Source organism: Ixodes scapularis, unplaced genomic scaffold (genome assembly GCF_016920785.2).
Source record: "Ixodes scapularis isolate PalLabHiFi unplaced genomic scaffold, ASM1692078v2 PGA_scaffold4__175_contigs__length_147842914, whole genome shotgun sequence".
NCBI classification, from domain to species: domain Eukaryota; kingdom Metazoa; phylum Arthropoda; class Arachnida; order Ixodida; family Ixodidae; genus Ixodes; species Ixodes scapularis.
In genome coordinates this window covers 68452402-68476426 of record NW_024609879.1, presented here as the reverse complement: position 1 = coordinate 68476426, position 24025 = coordinate 68452402, and the positions used below count along the sequence as shown (strand labels likewise).

The window sequence follows — 24025 nt, the reverse complement described above, 5'->3', positions numbered from 1 at the left end:
AACAAAAACTGAAGGTCAGTTATGGCGGCGCCCATGCACAGCTGCTGTAAAGCGTCTATACACCATTCCAAAATTTACAAGTCCTCTGCCCAGCGTGCGATATCCTCAGCCCAGCTCGTTCGTGTTTGTCGCTTCGGAAAGCGGACAAATCAGGCGCTATACGCCGGAACACTGAAGATGGCACCGGCCACATGCTCTTTTTTTGGAAAGGTCTATACTCTCTTCGCATAACTACAAGCACGAGCTGGCACGCGCTCAAGTTCTGAAACATGTATTTATAGGGACAGGGAGAGAGAACATATTGACTGAAAATGCCTGCAGAATCGGTTAAGCTTCCTCCACGCAGGGAGGACGAACTTTCACCGCAACGCGGCCACTACGTCAGTCCCGTGCGTTCTGCTCCTCGAGGTCTTGCTTCCTCGCTACTTCCGCGGGTCCGAGAGGGCCGCCGCCCCCTTCCTGGGGGTGCTGCTCCCCTTCTCCCCGGTTTCGCTCGGTCGCTGCCTCTCTGGAGCTGCCGAGACCTGCTGGACGGCCTTGAGTTGTGTCACTTGATCGTAGCTCATCGTTGCAGCCTCTAGCTGCGGCGGGATCGTCGTCTTCTCGCTGGCTTCTCGCGGATTTACGCTACAGTCCCAAAGGATGTGAGCCGCGGTAGCTCTCTCCTTCGCGCACAGTCTACACACGTCACTCGCGTACACACTGGGACACACGTGCTTTGCTAGCACCGGGGTGAGCAAGGACCCAGTCTGTAATTGTCTGTATAGCACTGCCTCCTTCCTGGTAAGCCCCTGATGAGGTGGCGGCATAGTCTGTCTGTTTAGTCTGTACCACTTCACTATTTCGTTGAAGGAGGTCATCTTGTCCTTTGCACTGTACCGCGAACAACACTCCGAGTCGGCCGTGTTTGCAGCTGCGCGGTTGGTTAGTCCTCGCGCGGCCGGGTTGACCGTCCCGTTGTGGTTCGCGTTCCCCCGTTCCGACACGTCACTGCCCATGTGAGCCGGAAACCACCTGATCGCCACAGCACTTTTGCGTCCGATGTCTTCGGCCTTGCGCAGTATGCGCGCGCCCTCACTACATACCCTACCATACCCTACCTTTGGCGTAGTTCTTCACTGCCGTTCAAGAGTCGCACAACCCTGTGGTGCATCCGGGGTCGAAGACGGCCAAGGCGATGGCCACCTCTTCCGCCCGGTGCGCTTCTAGAGTCCGGACGCTCGCCGCGGTCTTCGTTGCACCCGTCGATGCCCCGACGACCACCGCCGCGTATGCGTCGCTGCTTCCTCGATACTCCGTCGCGTCCACGCAGAAGGCCCCTTCTTCTCTGGCGTGGAGGTCCACGAGAGCCTTGGCCCTCGCCAACCTTCGCTCATTGTTGTGCTCGGGGTCCACGTTCCTAGGGATCGGGCAGACCCTGAGCTTTCTGTTGATGCTATCCGGTATAGGTACGCTGGTCTGCTGCTCTCCTTCCCTCGGCTCGAGGCCAAGGTCCCGCAAAATCTGTCTTCCGATTCTTGTTTCAGTGAGACGCCCCAGTTGCGCCGTTCTCTGTGCCTCGGCTATTTCGTCCGGCGTGTTGTGGACTCCCAACGCCATGAAGTTTTCCGTTCTCGTGCTCCCGAGAAGACCGAGTGCCGCCTTATACGTCTTGCGTATGGTGACGTCTATCTTGTTACGTTCACTTGGCCTCCAGTTGTGGAAGGCGGCTACGTACGTTATGTGGCTGACTGCGAAGGATTGAACAAGCCTGGTCAGGCTCTCCTCCTTCATCCCCGATCTTCTGTTGGACACCCTCTTGATGACTCTCATTGCCGCGGCCGCTTTGCCCGCGAGCTTGTTCACCGTTTCACCGTTGACTCGGTTTCGCTCGATGAGCAGCCCGAGGACTCGAATCTTCTCGACCTTCGGTATTTCTTGTCGTCCTGCCGTCTTCACCATGATCTTGGGACGCTCGTACTTGACTTCTATATTCTTTCGTTTCCTGCCCGCTCCTTTCGGTGGAATCACCAGCATCTCTGACTTGGTCGGAGAGCAGACGAGTCCCGAGCCGTCCAGCTGCTCCTCAATGGCGTTGACCGCTTCTTGCAGCGTTGTGTCGATGTGTCCGTCGCTTCCTCCCGGTACCCATAGCGTAAGGTCGTCGGCGTAGATGGTGTACCGGACTCCCGCTACTCTTTCTAGCTGGATGGCCACCCCGATCATCACGAGGTTGAAGAGTAACGGGGAGACCACCGAGCCCTGTGGGGTTCCGACGCCGCCCAGCTTCTTCTCTTCGAGCTGCAGGTCTCCCGTGCAGATTTTGGTGCTCCGTTCTGTCAGGAAGTCTTTGATGTAATCGTATGTCCTCCTGCCCATGTTTAGCCTGGATACTTGGGCCAGGATAGCCGAGTGCCTCAGTTATCGAAGGCGCTCTGCAAGTCCAGCCAGTGTGTGGCTCTGTTGTCCTTGGTGCCCGTCATATTGTCGATGATCGCTCTTCAGTAAGATCATGGCGTCTTGCGTCCCGAGCTTGTTCCGAAACCCAATGATGGAATTTGGGTAGAGCTCCGATTCTTCCAGGTAACACTGCCACCTGTTCATGAGAACGTGCTCGAGGACCTTTCCCACGCACGAAGTCAGCGAGATGGGCCTGAGGTTCTCTATGTTGGGCGGCCTGCCAGGCTTGGGGAAGAGAATCGTCTTGGCTGCTTTCCATTGCTTGGGCAGCCTTCCTTTTTGCCAGCACTTGTAAAAGTTCGTGAGCGTTTCGATGGCCGCTTCGTTGAGGTTTTTGAGCGCTCTCTTCGTCACTCGGTCGGGACCCGCGGCGGACCTGGCATTGAGATTCTGTAGGGCAACTCTGACTTCCCAAGTCTCGATGGCTCGATCTAGCGCCTCGTTCTTGTTGCCTTGGTAATCCGAGTGTCTCTCCGTGGGGGTGGTCGGTAGGTACTTGGCGTCCAAGCGCCGCTTAACCTCGCCCTCCCCGTGTTCGCGGATTGCCCTGTGTAGGATCCTGGCCAGGTTGTTGTGTTGGTGGCCCTTGGTCTTAGTGTCGTCGAGAAGGTGCCGCAGCATGTTCCACGTCTTGCCCTTGTGTATCTGTCCGTCAGCTTCGTTGCAGGCCTCGTTCCATTGTTGGGTGCATCGCACCTTGCAGTGGGCCTCGATCTGCCGGTTGAGCTCGCCGATCTTCCTCCTCAGACGTCGGTTGGTTCGTTGCTTCTGCCACCTCGCCTTTATGGACTGCTTGGCTTCTATTTATTTATTTATCGATACTACTAATCCTCATATGAGGATTTTTGTAGGGTGGTACAAAAAACACAGATGCATAACCATAGTGCAGAAAAAACAGTTATACAGAGGATAAAAAGTATATGAAACAAACGGAGTGGATGAGACATAGTATGTTCACATCATGAGCGCTTCGACATCATCCATGAACTGTTTCAGCGAGCTAGCGTGAACAACGTGTCGGGGCAAACTGTTCCATTCCTGGACTGCTAGCGGAAAAAATGAAAATTTAAAGCAATTATTTTTAGGTTGGAACTCCCTGAATAATTTCCCATGGTTTGAACGGGTTTCTCTTCCATCGTGGGGAATAAGGTATTTAGACTTTTCTATTTTAGTCAAGTTATTGGCTATTTGGTAAATTAATTTTAATCTCGTGAGCTTAGCTCTTATTTCTAAGGGCTGCACGCCGAGCACTCTACACAGCTCAGATGGTGAATCTCGCGTGCCAAACTTATTAGTAATAAACCTTACAGCGAGCCTTTGCACTTTGTCTAATTTTTGTATGTTAGTTTTTGTGAAGGGGAACCAAACAGGGCTGGCATATTCAAGCACAGGCCGAATAAGTGTCGTGTAGGCCAACAGTTTGGTATCGCGGGAAGCGTATTTTAATCGCCTTCTTATGCACCATAATTTCGTTAGCGCTTTTTTGGTCACTGCGTCTATGTGCATGCCCCAGTCAAGATCACTTGTGAACAGGACACCTAAGTACTTGAACTCATGAACGTTTTGTATATTGTTTCCATTGATCTTATAAGAATGATTAAATATGTTTTTTTTCTACTTATGGAAATGGCTACTGTTTTGTCTGTATTAATAAGCATCTGCCATTCTTTACACCAGTCTGAGATCTTGTCTAGCACGCTTTGTATTTTTAAGTGGTCCGAAGAATTTGTTATTTCAGAATATATTATGCAATCGTCAGCAAAGAGTCTAACGTTAATGTCGATGTTATCAGTTATATCATTAATATAGAGCAGGAAGAGGAGGGGGGAGAGTACTGAACCTTGAGGTACTCCTGAACACACGGCCTTATTAGCTGAGCTATTTCCGTTAAATTTCACGAATTGAGATCGTCCAGAGAGGTAGTCTATAATCCAATTTACAACTTGTCCGTCGCCTAGGATTTTCGTTAACTTGAAAATTAGTTTGTTGTGGGAGACTCTGTCAAACGCTTTTGACAGGTCTAGAAAAATGACATCCACTTGGCTTCTTCGATTTATAACCGAGGAAAAGTCGTGCACGCTTTCAATTAACTGGGTGATGGTTGACAATCCGGATCGAAAACTGTGCTGGCATACACCTAAAACGTTGTTTTCTTCGACGAAAGCAGTGATATGCTTTAGAATAACATGTTCCAATAATTTGCAACATGTTGATGTAAGCGAAATGGGCCTATAATTTGAAATGCTCTCTCTACTGCCCGATTTATGAATTGGGATAACTTTAGCTTGCTTCCAGTCGGGTGGAATTTTTGATTCTTGCAGCGATTTCCTATATATTAGTGATAAGTATTTTGACACTCATTCTGCGTACCTTATCAGAAATGCGTTTGTAATATTATCTGGCCCGGCACTTTTTTTAGGGTCAAGATTAAGAAGAAGACAGAGTATGCCGGCCTCAGATATTGTTATGTTGCCCACGGTATCTTGTAATTGCATATTCATGTAGCGTGGCATAACGCCGTTGTCGCGTGTAAAAACTGAAAGGAAATAATCATTGAAGTTGTTTGCCTTCTCCAGGCTATTGGCGATTTCTGTATCCTTTTTTCCTTTTGCGCGCGAATTTATATACCTCTAAAATTTATCTGGGGCTGTTTTGATGAAGGAATAAAGAGTTTCGTTGTAAAACTTCTTTTTAGCGCACTTTATTTTGCTCCCGAGTTCTTTAGTTAAGTTCGTGATTTGTTCTTTCTTCGATGCATTTTTCGTAATCTTTGTTTGTTTTTGGAGTCTGTTAATGTTTCGCTTAGTATGAATAATTTCACGCGTTATCCAAGGATTTCGCTTAGCGGTTCTTTTGATTTTAGTTGGAATATAGGTATTCATACAATGGGAAATTATTGACTTGAAGGAATTCCAAAGGTCATTTGTGGAACTATCTGATCGTAGGGAAAGTTCATAAAAAGGGTCAAAGTGAAAATCGAAACAATCCAGGATGGCTACATCATTAGCACGATTTAAGTCTAAAACTTGAATAACTTTGCTTGTATTTTTTGGCACCGTATCTAGTCTAAGCGAGGCTACCACAATGTCATGGTCAGATATTCCGTCAACGATGTTCACGTCTAGTTCTTTTAGAAAGTAGCCGCTCACGAATATCAGGTCCAGGACACTCTGTGAGGAAGCCTGTGTACGCGTAAAGTCTGACACAATCTGGGTCAACTCATAACTAAAGCAAATATCGCACATAGGATTTGTTCCGTCAAGGCATGCTAAGGGGTCTTGAGGTTCGGGCCAAGTAATTTCAGGCAGGTTGAAATCGCCCGCCAGTATTATTTTATCATTTGGCTGAACGTTCGATTGCATGTACTTATACAGAATGTCAAAAAAATCAGCCGTTTCGTTTGGGGGCCTGTAAGCAGCACCAACGTACAGGGTAAAATCATTAAACCAAAGTCTACACCACAGTGACTCAATGCCCGTCACGTCCGGCATCGGCGTGGCTTTAAAACACGTTTTGTACAAGATAGCTATCCCACCGCCGCGTGACTGTCGATCTTTTCTTATTACTAAGTAGTTGGGAATATCAAGCTCGTTATCTTGAATATACGACGAAAGCCAGGTTTCCGTCACTATCAAAACATCTGGATCGTGAGTCATGGTTATGGCTTCAAGCTTTTCCAATTTGTTCAACAGGCTTCTTGCGTTAACGTTTAGTATTTTTATTGCAGACTTTTTAGTATCATCCCTCGGACGCCGTCATTTGTGGGTACTGCTTCCAGGCAGGGGAGTGATGTCGTTTTTGTTTTCATCCCATGCGTACATTTGGTCATTTATTTTCACTTTGTCGAAGCGTAGAGTGACCTTATCTCCGGACGTTTTGTTTGGTTTCGTTCGCTCTAGCATCTTTTTTCTGACTTCTTGTACGTTTTTCGAAAAGTCTTCGTTTATCGAGAATTTGGATCCTTTAAGCTTCTGACAGTTTCGTAGGATTTTCATTGTGTCTCGAAAATCTAAAAGTTTCAAGATGACGGGGCGGGGCTTTTCAAGCGAGAATTTACCGATGCGGTGAATTCTTTCGATAGGTACAGGTTGTAGCTGCAAGCGATCTTCTATTATTTTTTTCATTACCCTTGCTTCAAGAGTGCTGCTGTCATTGCGTCCAGATTCTTCAATTCCATAAATTATTAAGTTGTTCCTACGACTACGGTTATCTAAGTCGTCATACTTGAGTTTGAGGTCGTTTAGACTGGTTTCCAGAGGCTGTACATTCGCGACGCAAGTATCAAGTTTTTTTTGCATCATTCCTAGCTCTTTGAGGCTGGCTTCAATATTGTCTAACCTAATCGACGTGGTTTGTTGGTTTGTTTTGATTTCATTGAGCTCGCTACCTATTGCGTTCAGCTTAATCATTACATCCTCAAGGGTAATAGGGCCGGGGTTGCTCTCAACGTCTCCGCAGAGCATAAGAAGCTTTTTCAACAGTTTGAAAACAGTGCACAAAACAGCAAGTTGGCTCCGTGGGCACGGCAGCAGGACTAAGCAAACGTCGTCACTTCTAATCGAAGATGTGTGACCCCCTCTTACCTGCATGAAAAACAGGAACGGGTTTGTGGCCGTCATCCTTGCAGAGCCACCGTGCCCACGAAGCGTATGTTCCCGGGGAATCGCCTTTATGCGATCCAGTGCCGTTGATGCATCCGTCGATGGCGTTGACAATTTGTGAAGATAGCCGAGGAAACGTAGTTGCACAGAAGTATCCAGTCCATGGTACGACGTCGGCAGCAGCTTCGCTGTTGGGGCGTCTATCACAGTAAAGCGTTCGTCACGAAAGGCAGAATATCAATGGTCCTCCGTAAGATGACCAAGCGAAAATGTGGTCAGCACCTGCATGAAAAACAGGAACGGGTTTGTGGCCGTCATCCTTGCAGAGCCACCGTGCCCACGAAGCGTATGTTCCCGGGGAATCGCCTTTATACGATCCAGTGCCGTTGATGCATCCGTCGATGGCGTTGACGATTTGTGAAGATAGCCGAGGAAACGTAGTTGCACAGAAGTATCCAGTCCATGGTACGACGTCGGCAGCAGCTTCGCTGTTGGGGCGTCTATCACAGTAAAGCGTTCGTCACGAAAGGCAGAATATCGATGGTCCTCCGTAAGATGACCAAGCGAAAATGTGGTCAGCACCTGCATGAAAAAGAGGAACGGGTTTGTGGCCGTCATCCTTGCAGAGCCACCGTGGGCCAGCCGACTGTCCATCTTCTCTGTCCGTTCGTCCGTCTCCAGCTCTTTGGTGGCTCTTTCCGTCGTCTCCACGACGTTAGCCGCCCATTGCTCGATATCCGTAAGGTCCAGTTGTACCGCGGGTAGTGCCGGTCGAAAGGCATCCCAGTCCGTAATGCGATGCTTCCTTATGCCGGTATTGCCTTGTCCTTTGAGCGGTACGACGACCTCTACAATGTAGTGATCACTGCCTAGCTCTTGGCCCGTGTTTCTCCATTCCGCTTCTCTCGATCTTCCGTCGGGTTTGACGAAGGTAAGATCCGGAATGGTGTCTCTCGTAACCGATGTGCCGATCCTGGTGGGAAAGGCTGGATCCATGTTTAGGTTCGGTCCCACGTCGGTGGCATCTTGCATCAGCTCCCTCCCCTTGACCGTCGTTCTTTGGTAGCCCCAGTCTTGGTTCGGAGCGTTAAAGTATCCGCACACTACGAGCGTATTGTTCCCCGCGACTCTACTCGCGTTGCGGAATAGTGCCTTGAACTTCTGTTGTCCGTGAGACGGATTGCTGTAGACGTTCACCAGGAAAGTGCTCTCCTTCCTTCCTTCCTCTTCCGGCCCGCGATTATTTCATCCGTGCAGTGTTCGATGGCGCTTTTGCTGATCAGTTCGTGTTCGATGAAGGTGGTCCCTTTCCTAACGAAGGTGCAGACCCCTCTGCCCTTGCCCTTGGACGCGTCCCTTGTGCTCGGCGGGCTGTCGTGCGACCGGTAGCACGGGAGTCTCGGCGTCTTTTCGCTGAGTGTTTCTTGAATCATTATGACGTCTGGTTTCCTCGTTAGGTGCTTCAAGTGTTGCTGCAGCACCGCTTTCTTGCCGGTAAAGCCATTACAGTTCCAGTGCCAGACCAAGAGGTCTCTCACTGGCTGTGTGGTTGCTGCTGTACGTGCTGTCCCGTCCATGATTGCTGCAGTTTGGCGATGATCTGTGCTTCCATACTTTGCATTTGCGCCTGTATGTGCGCCTGCAGCTGTGCTTGCATCTGCGCTATCATGTTCTGGATTGTGCTCTGTACGTTCGTTGTCATCTGCTGAACCGTTTGCTCGAGCGCGGTGAGGCGTTCGTTAGTTACCTTGCTGGTCGCCTTAAGATGGTCGAGTCGTCGTCCTGCTTTTCGATTCTCTCCGTTATCTTTCGTTCCTTGGCGCCCTCTGTGGCTCTCCTCTTGGGAGCCGATCCCGCCGCTTTCGTGGTTCTCGGGTCCACCTCGACCTCTGATTCCATCCGCGGTCATCTCTTCTTGTTTCCTCTCTTGTGCGGGCTTCGGCAGCTGCTGCTGCTTTTGCTGCTGTTTTGCAATTAATGTCGTTAGCTTCTCGTTGATTTCCTTGATGGCTGCGTCCTGTTCGGCGATTTTCCGCTTTATCTTCTCGTTCTCGTCTCTCAGGGCTTTCACCACCCCATTCTTTTCTTGGATCTTCTTCTCGGTGTTTTGCGCTGATGTTTGTCTCGTCTCTGCCATGTTTACCGTGACTGCGTCGGCCCAGGTGGCTCTCTCCCTCGCCTGCGACGGTCTGCGGCGGCTGGCGCTCCTGCCTCTCTTGCTGTGGTTCCTTTTGCGGCCGCTGTCGCGCTGCCTCGAATCCCCGCGGGGTCTCTAGACAGCTTTCCGGATCCGGTTGTTGCTGCATGGCTTCCATCTTGCGTTCCCTTTGCCGTTTCTTGACCACGTACGGCATCTTGTACTTGTTTTTGCATTCCCTCTCGCCCGTTGGATGCTGTCCCCGCAGAGCCTGCACTTGGGCTTGCATTCGCGTTCGTGACCCTCGGTGGGATTCGCGATTCCGCAGCCGAAGCACACTCTGGTGTTGGGATTCGGGCATACGTCTCTTCTATGGCCGACCCTGCCTCATTGTTTGCACACGTTAAAGTGCTTGCGGTAAAGCCCGCACCTGACTAATATCGAGCAATACTTGACGTAGTTTGGTACTTTCTGTCCTGCGATCAGTACTATCACCATGGTTGTATTGCCGATTCCGTGCGCCTCCACCGCTAGGGGGTTGTACGGGTTCACGATGTTTTCGGCTACCTCTTCCGGGGTGTCATCTACGGCTATGCCTCGGATGACTCCCTTGACCGTGCCGTCCGGCGCCGTTCGGTAGGCGCTCACTTCCTATGTCCTGCCACTTATGTTAAAGGCTTTGACCTTAGAGTACAGCTTGGCGCGCCTCTCGTCCGGGGTGCTGACCACGATGATGTTTTGCTGCGCGTTCACGCAGATGGTGTCTGCTTTGGCTTCTTCCTTCGTTACTCGAGCCGCCGTCATGACGACCGACATGATAATTCAAACCTTCGTTCTGCCTACGTTGAGACCGCCACGTGGTCTCATGACTATCTTGGTGTCTTCTTTCGGCATGTATATCGGCATTCTCGCCGCTTTCGTTACCGAAGCTGCAACTCTCTTAGCGAAGCTAGCCCTGGCCTTGGGTCTAGGCTGGCGAGTAATGGCGGCGGACTCCCCGTTTTTCTCGCCGGCAATAATCTGCTTGATGCGCTTGCCGGAGGTCGGCCAGCCTTCGGCTTCTTCCGGTGTAATGTCCTCTCCGTGAACTTCGATGTACGTGCACCCACCAAAATTGCCGATGCTCAGCGTTGACGCCATGTTGTCACCCATCGACGTGGCCACTTCCATTTTGGACGCCATCTTGGTCGCACTCGTCGCCGAACTATGCCTAACGGCCGGGCCCGTCGCTACCGGTGGCTTTCCTGGTGGTAGGCCTACGTTAGGCTTACCGAAAAGTCCGCACCGCACCAGAGGAAGGTCCTCGTAAATCAAGAAAATCACGTAGCGCTTGGTCAAAACTGCTACCGGTCGATGCCCCGCACCTTCGCGCACACTTTGGTATCAATTATACCGCGGTAACTGTAAATTAACACGGAGTTAATTGGCATAAGAGCAGGATTGATGAGAAGCCCGTCCACTTACTCGCACTTTGTCGCCGTCCTCCTCTTCTAGGGAAACATTATAAGATTAGCTATTTGTAAACTGCTCATAGACACCGTTTGCGTGAGCAGCGGCGAGTCGCCTCACCACGACTCACCTCCCGTTATTCGACGCGCCGGACAGCTCCTATGCTAACTGCAGTGTATTCTATTGAATACGCACCTTTCAAAGTACAGCGTCTAGATGGCGTTCCGCCGTATATTATGGAACACAGAGTTATGAAATTAAAATCTAGATGGCGCTCCGAACAACGGGAGACGGACTGAAGTGAGAGATGGGGACCCTTTACCGCTGGAGTACGACAACTGAGGTAATCTAGCATCGCTGTTCTACGATCAGCGATCTTTGTGCGGAAGAACGCGACAAATCAGTGACCTCGAGCTCTCCTGCTATTGCCATTGGCTGCAGTCTCAGCTTAAAGAGACCCGACAATCATATATAAGCGTGTACCTTTTTTGCGGCTTCCACGTCTCTTGAGGTTCGGGCAAGCCGGTGGGCACGGAGAGGGTAACTAAATATCAGTGCATCGTATTTTAACGGGACGACGCGGAAACCTCCTTCAACTACGGGGTCGACCCGCGGTGCCGAAAGCGCGCAAATTGTGAAGTCTTTAATCCTGGGCTTACTACTGGTCAGAGCCGCTGAAAGCTTCTCTTTAGTCCAAATACAAAATATAAGTGGCGCGAACAGTTTTAAATACTTATAAAGGTAGTTTTTGCTCAGTATTTTAGATCAGAGAAGAAACAAATGCAGTTTGTAATTTACGGAAACCAAAAATGACCCGTCGACATACCCGCCTCCAAGCGATGGTAGCGGGTATGTCACCATCGGTTGTGGTAGCTATATCCGCGGTTGGTATAGCATCATTTGACAGCTAGACACATTTATCACGCAGTGTCTATAGACCGACACGCGGGCTTGACTTCACGGAGCTGCAGCGGCGCTGCGATCGCGCCGGAGCCGGGTGGTGCGGGCAGAAGGGCGCACGTTTCGCCTAGGCGTCATTGCATTTCAACATGCCGCAAAGTTGTGTGGCCATTAATTGCGGCGGAAGGTACAGAAAAAGTAGCAGGGTGAGTTTCCACAAGTTCCCGGCAGACTCTGAAAGGCGCTGAAGGTGGATAATATCCGTAGGTCGAAAAGAATGATCGCCTCGCGCGAACGACCGTTTGTGCGGCAAGCAATTTCTTGAAGGCAAGTCTGGCTTCCATTTCAATCTCCGTCCTGAGGCTTGCTTATGTGCATGAAAACCGTGGTCTAATCGACACCACCGGGATTTTGTTCCCACGGTGTTCGCGCACAAAGCGCCGGCCAAGCGCTAGTCGGAGGCTCGCTACGCCTGTGCTACCAAGCGGAAGGAGACAGGCGACAGAGCCGCCGTGTTGTAGGCGTTACCGAAGAAAGTAACGAAATACGTTGCTCGTCATTTCCAAATAAAGTAAAGCTTAACAACCTACGTTACATCGGAATGAAAGGAACACGTTACCAGTACCAGTAAAAAGTAGCGCAGGTTAGTTGTGCGTTACTTTTTTAACTATGATTTAACTGGTTTTACTGTTTTCATGGTACAGCTTATTTTTCGTACAAGCTCATATTTCGAGAAATATTATATCCATATAGAAACTGAACATAATTACTATATTTATCTTTACGGTTTCACCTATACACTCACAAGAAAAAACGACGGAAACTTAACAAAAGTTCACATGGCTTATTCACGCCTTAAAGCACAGAAAAGTTTGAAGTGTAATTTTTTTAAAATTCGGAAAGTAGTAACGAGTAACGTAACTACGTTACACGTTAGTTGAAATAGTAACGTAAGTACGTTACACGTTACTGTTTTGAAGAAGTAACGAGTAGGTTACTACGTTACTGAAAAAATTAACTCGTTCCCGGTGACGGCGTTACTTGTAAGGCTTTACCGCCAACACTGCAGAACGGACAAAGCGTTACCGCTTGTCATACCTTGTGGTAATGAAGGTAAGGAAAATATTATAACTTGACTTAAAGACGCTCTGTGCAGTTAATCAATTAATAAATACACTTCAGCAGACCCATGTCTGCTGATCCCGCCGGCAGCGCGGAAAGCGGCTCGAAGTAATTGCAGGCCTTGAGCGAGTTGTAGACCTGCACCGTGTCGGCCGTCAACTGGCTTGTCGAAAAACTACATAAACGACGGCGTTAGCCGTCGACGTCCGTGGCAGCCCCTTCACGTTGGAACTCCAACAGGCCTTGTTTACGAGATACAGATCGGCGAAGACAACGTACTCCAAGCACACGTTGTCTCGATACCGCTGCCGTTTAGGCTCGAGTAGCGAGCTCAAATAGTTGGGCATAACTTACGACATACGTTGGCAGGAAATACGACGTACAAATAAAGTTAGAAGCGTCTCTACAACATCAACAATGAGCGTACGCCATAGAACGCAATGTCCAAAACATGGAGAGCCTCGCCGTTTCTGCCCACTGAGCTTCTCCGTATACGCGGCCTTCCGGTCGTGTAGGTAAACAGAGAGGCGGCGCGTGTCGGTCTATTGAGAATCGGAACGAAACGCAGAAGACATTCACAATGTTCACTTTTTTCTTCTTTTTTTTTTCGATGGCTCGTAAAAAGAAAGAGGGACGATTACGCCGTGATATTCCGCTTCGGCGCCGTCTGTCAATTTGCATTAATTAGCTGCATCCTCACGCAGTTCGTCCCTAGTTGCATTAGTTCCAACAACCGGACTTGTCAATGTTTGGGGTGTGCGATCTGAATGTTATTTGTTCAGACTTGTCCAGTTATTTTTTTTTCTTCAACTGAATTTGGCAAAGAACCGTTTCTGGAAACCGGAGATTTTAGTCCAAACATTCTCCAGATTGCTTTCGAACTTGAGTTGTTGACATCCGGTTTGTGCAAACGGGGGTCGTCCGTCCGGAATTTCTCCGGTTCGCTCTTTAACCGGAGTTGTCAATGTCCGCTTTGTTCAATTCGGAGATTGTCTCCCCAGGTTTTCGTACAAACCGGAGATTGTCTATCTAGATTTTCTACGGTTTGACTTTAAACCGGAGTCGAAAAATCCCGGTTTGTGCAAACCTCGTGTCTCTTCTCGGACAGTCTCCGGATTGATTTTAAACCAAATTTAGTTTTCCGGATTGACTTCAAACCGTTATTTTTGGAAGGGTTGTGACGTTCCCCTCCCACTTCACCTGCGGGCATCCAGGTCGTGAACGAGCTTTGGGGTGTCGGCGTGCTTTTGAACTCTCGTGGAGTGGCATGCCGCACGTGGGGCGGGGGGGGGGGGGGGGGGGGGGGGGGGGGGGAAGGGGGAGGGGGAGGGGGGGGGGGTGCAGCCTCCGCGCCTGAAAGTCAGGTTGCTGTTGCGGGCACCTTTACGCGTTCCCTTCGCGACAGAGCTTACCTAGTAAGAGCTACGTTTTGTGGGCAAGTTTTCTATGGCGCTCACGTTGCACTTCCCCGTCCCCGGTTCACCCGGCGGGTTTCCTCATGTCTCTTCCAGTTTTACTGGAGCAGGGGCACTGAGCTAATGACCAGGTCGGTACTCCTCCTTCCCACGTCACTAGTCGGCAAGGGCATGCCCTGCGTCGACACTGCCTGCCTCCTGCTCTCCCTCTGCACTGTTCTTGGGGTGTTAGATGAAACAGTCCATCCTGCACGGTTTCTGGCTCTTTATTGTCTAGGGCCCTCGCGCCGAGTGCTTTTTCCTTGCACGGTTGGGTAACCTTTAACCGAGTGCAGAGCACCACCCTTTTACCAAGCGGTGGTGGTTTGCCATGAGGAGTTGAGACAGGCGTCACTAGACCTCGAAATGCGCAAAGTTCCACCAGCTCGAGTCGTTGAGGAGCTCTGCGTTGCCCGGACCACTCTTGAGCAGAAGGATGGGACAAACGCCTTTCCGTGGACGTCCGTGGACCGTGAGTTCACAGAACTGGATCCGATGATCTTGCGGAAAAGCGACCTTGCAGGTGCCAAGTTTCGGACAGGTCATGTTTCTCGCTCTGCGTTTGCGAAATAGACATCCTATACTAAAATTGAACAAACTGGAAGGTTCTTTTTACATTCAACATTATATGTAGCCACAAGGTACAGTATAATCGCGTTGTTTTATCACGCGAGCAATGTTTTAAAATATGTTTTGAAGGTCTGGGAAGACGACACGCAGAACGATCTTGTAGCTCGCGCATCCGACGCTTTTGCAGATGCGACGGTCGCTTCCCGCAATGCGGCTTTCGATCCAACATGGCCGCCCTGGAAGCACCATTGCGGTACGCTGCTCTTCAAGGCGGAGCACATACAGTTGCTTTATTGCGGGGTACACTGCTGAGCCACCTAGACTCCGATATCTTTTGGTGGGGTGAGGAAGATTTCCTCAGGCTATAGTCTTGTCGCTACGTCCGTCTGGAGTGCTATTCTGGTCACAAACGGTCAAGTTCGTGTTTCTCGAAAACTCCTCCCCCCTACGAACCGCGCGCTCCTATTGGCCACAGCCCGCGTGATTATTCTACGCGGTTCCCATGGGAACGTTCGCGAAACACGAAAGCAACCGTTTGCCGTAACTGTCGCTCTTCGAGTTCGGACCGTGACGACAAAGTGACGTATGACCACGTCCGACCTACGTAGCACATAGCGGAAGTCGCGTAACTAGATTAACTGCGGTATTACTCGACACACCCTACTCTCTGTTTCACTATAAGTGCGAGCTAGTACGGGTGTAGGCGCTACAAGGACGTGCTCTGGGCTTTCAACGTCTCTGTCGAGCAGGCGCGCTTGCGCAGTGCAAGCCAACCTCTCCTTCTATTGCACGAAGGGGAACAAGCTTTGGGCAGGATTCTAGAGCGTAGAAAATGGCGGCGACGCTAGTTGCTCAACGATGGCTTGACCAACGCGTACAATGACGGGTTTTCCGCGAGCACCCGGTTCCCTTCGCGATGCACGACGACTGTTTCTGACTACAATACCACTTGTCGAAAAGCACCGTGTGATCGCAGTGTGACAACGAGAGACTTCGACGATGAGAGATGATTACCGTCGAGCAGCAGCTACTAATTGAATCGCACTGAGATTTTTCGCAACGTGGAACTACAAGGGCACGGTTGCTCCCGATGATCGCATAGCTAATGCCAAGTGGATGGTGATCAGAGCCGTGACGGCCGTCGTGAGTATCGCTGTCAACCGGCTGGGAAGAGACGGTTGGGTCGACAAAACCCCGGACCGAGGCAGCTGAGGCATGTGCGAAAGAAGGCTTTCGTCGCCACCATGACAAGCACACCGACGTCGTCGGGTGCGTTGACTAAACTTAGACTGCAACTAAACCTTCGTCACCGTCATCATCGGTTTGTAGGAGACCGTCACCATTTTGAAGGACTCCAACACTTTGCCGCAAACACCATTTTGCCATTAACAACATGGTGGTAAGTTGACGTTTAAACTTCAGGGTTTCTACCGCTTCGAAGTTAATGTACGCTTAGTACCTATGTCTTTAGTTGACAATTTGTTGCGGTCTGTAGCTACTGTCAATCACGCAATAAAATCTGGATCGGTTGCTGATGGCATTTTGTTGTATCAATTAGATAATTTACCTTTTCACGCCAAGTTGCTGGAATTGCAAGTCAGTCATCGGAAAGTCGTAAGAACACGTTTCGATGCCCTGCAAAAAACTACCAACAGGTCTGTCCTAAAATGAATCGTTACTTGTATAGACTGCAGCAGTTTAGTCTGACAGAGTATGGTAACATTGTTACCCACTGTAGACGAGAAATTTAGCCAGTGTCTGGTGGATGGTTGTCATCTTCGTGACCAAGAAAAACAATAAAAATAGAATTGTCCTGCATTCAACACACGTGTGTTTAATGTAAAGGTTATTATAGCAATTAAATAGATTGTCGTTTCAAAAGTGACAGTAACTCATTGAAATTAAAGAGTAGTGTGAGCTGGACTTTTGAAATTTGCTTGTGATGCAGAGCAAATACGCACTGTTGGCTTATCACCATCAAGCATAAACGACAAGCGGAGGCAGAGTAGATGTGTGAAGGAAAAGCGAGCATATGTACTAAAGAAAGAACTGCTACGTAACGTGAAGAATGTCAGCAACTATCTTGCCATTGTGGTACGAGCTCAGTGGCTATGCACATGCTTATAGCAGCCTGAGAATGTAGGACGCTCTCCTTATGTGGCAAAGCCAGGGGGGGGGGGGGGTTTATGGGGCTTCGCTCCTTCCCTCATCAAATCTGGCGGGCCCTAGAATATACACACACATTCCGACACCAACCTCCCCGCACGCCAAGTCATGAACAACCCAGCCACCTCAACCCCCCTCCATCCTCACCCCCTTAGAAGTTCCTGGCTACGCCACTACTATCAACAGCACTCAATAGATAGTCAGCATTATCAAGATAAACAAAATTTTTTTTATTTTATGCACCATATAGGCAGTGTTTTTGTCTTTATATGCATGCAGCCAAAGCACACACTGTAGAAAACACTTGTGTGAAGCCTGCGTTCACAATGCGGTCCCCGTCAAACTTTTAAGGCGTTAACGAATTCCACAAATTAAATTTTCAACGGAACGAATTCGTTTTGCAAAACGCTGGCAAACTTACGTTGCTTTTTGCATCATTCACCTTTGTCGTCTGATGAATCAGTAGTCAGCACTACACTAACCTCAATGAGCTTGTCGTTTGTTGTTTTGCTGTTGGGGCGATCGCTGGCGGTCGTGGCGGCGGCACAATTCTTTCTCGGACCGTTGGCTGCTGCCTCCGTGCTCGCGGAAACGTGGTTCCCTTTGTGTCAAGGTGAGGTTTTGAATCTTAATGCACGGCAACGCTGAATGGAGGTCTATTACCGTCTTCATAACCTCAGCAACGTAACCGTACGAGCCACAACAACACCACCACTTTCAAGCTTCCTAACACCGGCACAAATAGGAGCCAAGTCTTGCATCTCGCCAAGCGTTACATCGGAGACGTTAAAAGCCAGCTCACTGTGCTCTTCGACCCGGTCCTGCCGCCGAATGGGCTCATCCAACAGCACGAAAGCATTCGTGTGCGCGTTGATCAAGTGATCGATCGCATGTCAAACCCCAGCCGCGGTCGATCCGACGAGCATCGCGGCCATGTTCTTTCGAGTTGAACTCGCCAAGGGTACGGTTGTCGAGTTAAAACAATGCAAATAGTCCCGTGCATTCTTGTTCTTACGTCATTTTGTCGTCACAACCCGAACTCGAAAAATGACTGTTAGCGGCAAACAGAGGCTTTCTAGCTTCACGAACGTTTCCATGGCAAATGGCGTTGAATCGTCACGCGCAATGAAGCCAATGGGAAAGCGAGGTACCTATGTAGGGACGTGTAAAAACGTAAAAGCCGTTTTTTTCTTGCACGAGCTATTCTGCAAATAAAAATAAGTAAAAAAGACTGCCCGAGATTATGCCTTCGCGTGCATTTCTTCAGCGCCGAAAGAGAAGAGCATGGCTTATGTAGATTATACCGGCATAATCACTGCAGTGAGCAAAGGAGCAAAGCATTATTAAAACTGCCCGAAGAAACTTTCCTGCATCATCCACAGAATGCTCACAACCGTTGCACTCTGCGTCGATCTCATGACTTGTCATATACTACCATAGAGTCGTCGTCAGCTCTGTACCCATTTGAAGTCTCCTTTACAGTCAAACAGGAAATTTCATTTGCAGCTTATGTTCACGGCGGCTTCACAAAGGATGATCGGTGTCGCAGCGCACCTTCACGTAATATTTTTTTTTTCTCGTAATGCCATCCGTATCGTGCAGAAGCAGGGAAAGCAACGACGCAAACGAGGAACAAACACGACAAGGTCGTTACCGCGGTTTTCGCCATGTTTGTTTTCAAAGACCGTAGCGAAAGACTTCGAGAACACAAGCTGAGATATCTTAGCTAAATTTACTTTAATCATAATTATTGAAATAATATTTCGCATTTTATAAAAAGATAATAATACTTTTCTCTGTTTCCTTCCATTTCCCGGAAGGTAGCCTTTTCTCTGTTATTTGCTCGTTTTAACTCCCGGAGAAAAGAAAGAAGATAACAAAAAGAACAGGGGGAAATGCGGGGATTTCTGCGCCCCAACTGCGTGGACACGTCATCGCGACGTAGGGGGATCGTCAGATTCTGGCTGACCGCGTGCGTGAACCCGAAGGTTGGGGCGGAGCCTCAAACAAGAATCATTTTAGTTTGAGGCTCCGCCCCTTCTTTCTCGATACGTCACAACTCGAAAGGTTCCGTTTGCGACCAGATTTGCACCCCTGGTCGGTTGTCGCATTCACTTGCTTTTCGCAGCCCTTGCACAGGTGTGAGACGCGCGGGGGAGGGGGGGGGTCGAACGTTGGTCAGCCGAGCGCTACCCCTGGCTCACATGTTCATTCATTAGGTAAATGAGGGAACCCTCCTTGTGTGTGATCACGAGATGTAAGGTGTGGCCATGTGTTCTTCGCCATGTTATGTTTGTTACTTCCGTCCATTGATTTTCGTAGCGTACACGCTCCTATTGTGTACCAGTTTCCCGGCGCGCAATTTATATCTTACAGTTGTCAATAAGTTTTTCATCTTCAGCCAATCACCTTGCGAGGTTTTGGTCGTCTGTATTTGTTTGTGTCCGGCTAGCACGCAGGGAAGTCAATGGCGCTAATTCCCCAGAATTTAGTAATTTAAGTTCCACCCACCCGTAGTTCTACAAAACATTATGCTGCATAGTACACCTATGCACCAACCAATTTCTTTTAATATCTGAAGAAGGGGGGTACCCCCCCCCCCCCCGGTCTCCCCCTTCTCGGTCTCGAAGTGTATCATCTCCCAAAAAGGGAAGTTCATGCTGCACAGCACCCTAGATAACCCTTCCACTAAAATGACATATTTAGGAAAGGAGCTCACTGCCGGACTTTATTATAATAAGAGTACGCTCAAAAGTATATGCTAACGGCGTTCCAGGCAAGATTATGTCCATATATTGTCCCCCCGTGTTTGTATTTTCAAGGATTGGCCCCGGTTCGCCTTCTTTAGTCGATGGCGAATGGTGCTGTATACCTTTCAACTTCTTGCGTCGAGGATTGACGTCTTAACTGTGTCAGAGCAATACCACCTAGAAAACAAAGGCTGCGCCTTTCCTCCCCAGGCGTCATCACGCAGTGCCGTCTAGCTCGTGTCAGCACTGTGGCCAGCGAGTCTTGTATGCGGCTGACATCGAGCACGACGCTGGAGTGCGGCGACGCCGCGACGGAAGACTCTGCTGCTTTGCGGCGATTCTTATCGAACTTCGGCGCGTTTTCCGCTTGGGCGGGTCCACTAACGATGATGTCAATTGCAGGCATAGTATTATAGGTGGCATTGGTCAGAGACGGTGGGTGTGTTCTTTCTCCTTCCGCGTCTCTTGCGCTGATTTTCTAGATCAACTGCGCTCTCACCTTTCTTTCAGTTCTTTCTGGTAGATGGGAATAGACGCTGAGGGAGACCAAGAAAGGACTCTGGGGACGTCAGAGCAGCGAGCTCTAATTTCAAGGATAGAAATAGACGGGAAGCTGCATTTATTTCTACTCACCCTTCGAACTAGTTTGAGCGACGAACGAGAGCGTCCTGCGTTTGAACGCGAGACACCACACGAGGCTCAGATGAGGGTCATATTCGCTCTGACTGAAGAAAGACAGTTGCTAGAGACAAAGGCAGTTATCCTTCGTGTCAATACCACGACGCTCCCAATCAGAGCTCGGATCCCTGGCGAGCCTACGAGCTCTCGTCTTCACTCTTTTTCACTCTCTTTCCGTGTAAGCATTACAGGTAGGTATCGATGAAACTTCTTAAGTAGGCCAACGTTCCCCCGTTGCCCAGGTGTACCGGCGTGGTGGCTGTCAGATCCTGGTCTTCCTATCGTCGGCCTTCAGCTGCTGCTCCGTTTGGCTGACGGTGGGCTTCACGGCTGAGCGCTTCGTGGCCATCCGCTACCCGCTGTGGCGGCTACAGCTGGGCTCGACGAGGCTGAGACCGAAGCTGGCCATCCTGGCGACTGCGCTCTGCAGCTTCGCCTTCAACGCGCATCTGCTGCTCTTCGTCGGAGTCCACGAGGTCCCAGGCGGATACCAGGAGTGCGGACTCAAGCCAGAGTACGAGAAGTGAGTAGAGAGAGACAATTGTCACGTTTACGGACACAAGCCGCCTATCACATTCCTAGACGACCTGTGGTCTTTTCGTTTCGGCATGTCTTCAGCAGGTGTCTCACTGCTCGTCACTGCTCGTACATTATACATGAGGGACGGCGTTCGCTGAAAACATTGTGACAAGACTACCCGCGGACGCGCCTCAGGCATGTTCGAATCATGTTTGCTTCATACACTTGTATGATTCGATCATGTCTTCTGACTGTTTATTTTTTATGACTAATGTGACATGACCACCATTAAATAAAAACAGTAGCCTCAGAACCTGCCTGCATACTGTACTGTATTAGCAGTAGAACCGAAGCTTTAGGTGTTTTGGTTACGCCACAATAGAGCCATTTCGAAAGCCACGATTGTCAGAAGCTTGGAATTATACTTCGCTTTAAGTCCAACCACAGTGAACAATTCGATTCGAAGGAGCCAATCAAGTAGCTACAAAACTGCATCCACGTGACGTCGTTGCCACGCGATACACGACTGGGGGAGCGAAGGGAGGGATTTCTCCCCGGTATGAATACCCCGTTATGGTCGGCGGCGAATCAGTCAGTCGGTAATACTTTGCGCGTGGCATACAAGCATGCGCTCAATGCGCGGGCTGATTACCATTATGCTGGCCGTGTGAATGCTTTACGACTTCCTCGTCGCGTGCTCTACTGCCGGGAGAGGGCTTCGCCGCGAGCTAAAAAGGGACCAACAAGAGGCCTAAAGCTTTCGATGGACGTAACTATGGACGTTGTTTTTTTTCCCCAAATGACCCCCTTCCAAACTGCTGAAGGGCGGCGTGCGTAGCGCATAACGAATTACGGAATCTGCCTTGCTTGTTCTTGTCCCGTACACTCTAAAAAAAAAAGGGTATCACCTTACACCCTTTTGTCCCATATAATACACCCCAAAACTTCATTTCGACGTACAGCGCCCTATAGTCGAACAGACGGCCCCAAATTTTACGAGGGGCTTGATAACGGTGCGATATAACTTGTTAAATTGCTAAATTGCGTATCAAAGTCCAAGGGAAAAAAACACGGAGCTTTTGCAGTACGGCCAAGAAAACTCAGATAATCTCTTTTTGTATTCAATAATACGTACATCAGCTATCTTAATAAGTTGTGCCACACGGCTATCAAGCCCCTCATAAACTTTGGGGCCGCCTGTTCGATTATGGGGCGCTGTACGGTCGAATTGAAATTTTGGGGTGTATTATATGGGACAAGGGGTGTAATAATACACCTTTTTTTCTGAGAGTGTAGCGTCACACACCTATACACTGATGAGCTGCGAGGGAGAGCGTCGAGCACAATTAGCCAATGCCAGTCTAACACGTGTCACTCGAGAACAAAAAAAAAAAAGCAATCAAAAGTGTAAATATTTTCTCTTTAAAAAAATATTCAGTTAGATTACTTGATTAGTCAAGACGAAATCTATTTGGCAGTTACCTTGAAAACCAACCGTTCGACATTGTTTTTGCCGATTTTGATATGGGTCGTTTGTACTGTTCACATTGCATTATAATCATCGAATTAAGATCTACGTCCTAAACCCCGAATTCGGGTAAACTATTCTTATGTCAGGGGTTTGGTTGGACGACACCTCGGTAGCAAGCTTCAAAATGTAATCGGTCACACGTAATTTGGTTACTTGTTATTGAGTACCGTACAAGTCTGTGTCAACGCCTCGCATATTAAAAGGGTGAAGTGCTGGATTGTCTATATTAAACGAACCCCAGCCGAACGCCGACGCACTGATTAAAAGCAAGTGGTGGTGCGTCGTCGTTCGGCTGGAAATCGTGCTCGCGCACAACAGCCAACGCTCAACGGCTTGCGGGTAAGCTGCGACTGCTGTTATCTTCTTTAAAGCAATAAAAAGCAATGAACCTTGCGTGTGTCAATCCCTTCGAGTGCAGCTCTACTCAGGGACACCTTTCTGTGCCGAAGCAGTCGAAGCAGCGGGAGCACGTGCTGGAGCACTGACTAAAACGTAATGATTTGTCCAATTTTATTAGATATTTGTATTAGGCAAAACGGACAATCAATACTAAATCCTCCGCGTAATCATGTTTGAGCTATGAGGATGGCAGCGTGCAAATGCACCCAAATGAAACACTATGTTAAGGGCGAAAAGTAGCACTCCCCAAACAAGTTTAAACGGACAAAAACAAAACAAAATTATGACTTCATTTTGCGAAGGACCGCTAGAAGAGTGGGCCCAAGGCACCTGCCTGTTAACTTGCTATTGATACATAGTAACTTTATTTTAGTTAACATAGTAAGGTATAGAACGAAATTCTAGAACCCAAATAATATCTGCGGTATCTTCACACCAAAAGCCACTGCACATATTACTACCGGCGAGTGAAATTGGTGTGCCTTTGTGGCGACATCAAATGAAATCCCCGGAGATTGTGCATTCTGTCAAAATGATTTCGTCAGTAAAGGGTTAAGAACTCACTAGCGTTCGTAAGCTGTCACCGGCGAGTAGCGCCTGTCTGTGTTGTGTTAGTTTTCTTCTTCCTCGTCTTGTCTTGCGCTTTTAGCTTTTTAAATACTCACTAGAAGCTCCGCCTGGAGCACAATATTTGGCTACTGCCAGGTCTTTACTGCCAGTGCAACGAAGCGTTATCATAGCAGAAAGCTCGCACTCGAAGCAAAGCTCCTACTGCATTCCTACGCTGGCTCCGGCTATAAGGAACAAGAGACGCACGGGCCACTAAGCATCGTCCAGGTGAACTTTGAAGAGCGAAGGTTACCCACAACCTGTTCGGTTTTTAACGCAACTGTTTAACTGTTTTCTCAAAGATAAGCTCACTTAAGAGCAACCCGAGAGGCAGAACAACAGAAATACCTTTATGCTAGTTTAATCCTGTCCGTAACAAAATGTGCACCATAGATTCTTAAAACCAGGCTGGAGAACAAAAATCAGTATAATTTTAATCCTGATTTAAATCAGACCAAATTACTGTAAAGATATAAATAAAACATTGCCCGCCAAAATAACCCCACAAATATTTTTCTATTTACCGTTTGTCTATCATTCGATGCTTTTTAATCGCCTTTGTTTTGCTTTTAAATCAGAAGATCGTCAAGCAAGGAAGAGTTATGTTAGGTTGAGCACGATCAAGAGGCAGTGCGCTATTTCGAAAAAAATCGGAACCTTGACCTCTCGTTTTCCCTTGCACCTCGTTTGTCAGTTACGTA

At 48.9% G+C, this 24025-nt stretch overlaps 1 protein-coding gene and 2 pseudogenes across 1 annotated transcript in view; 1 reads left to right on the top strand and 2 right to left on the bottom strand.

The window, feature by feature from the left end:
• Positions 1 to 422: 422 nt before the first annotated feature.
• On the bottom strand, positions 423 to 2583 carry LOC115313966 (annotated as a pseudogene).
• A 5991-nt stretch (positions 2584 to 8574) lies between these two features.
• Positions 8575 to 10362, bottom strand: LOC115330123 (annotated as a pseudogene).
• Positions 10363 to 11477: 1115 nt separating this feature from the next.
• Positions 11478 to 24025, top strand: part of LOC120844749 (galanin-like G-protein coupled receptor npr-9) — a 103439-nt gene continuing 90891 nt past the window's right edge. Inside the window, exons 1-2 of the mRNA XM_042293589.1 lie at positions 11478 to 11510; positions 20509 to 20789. Coding sequence (XP_042149523.1) covers positions 11478 to 11510; positions 20509 to 20789 — 314 coding nt within the window. The remainder of the gene's footprint in view (positions 11511 to 20508; positions 20790 to 24025) is intronic.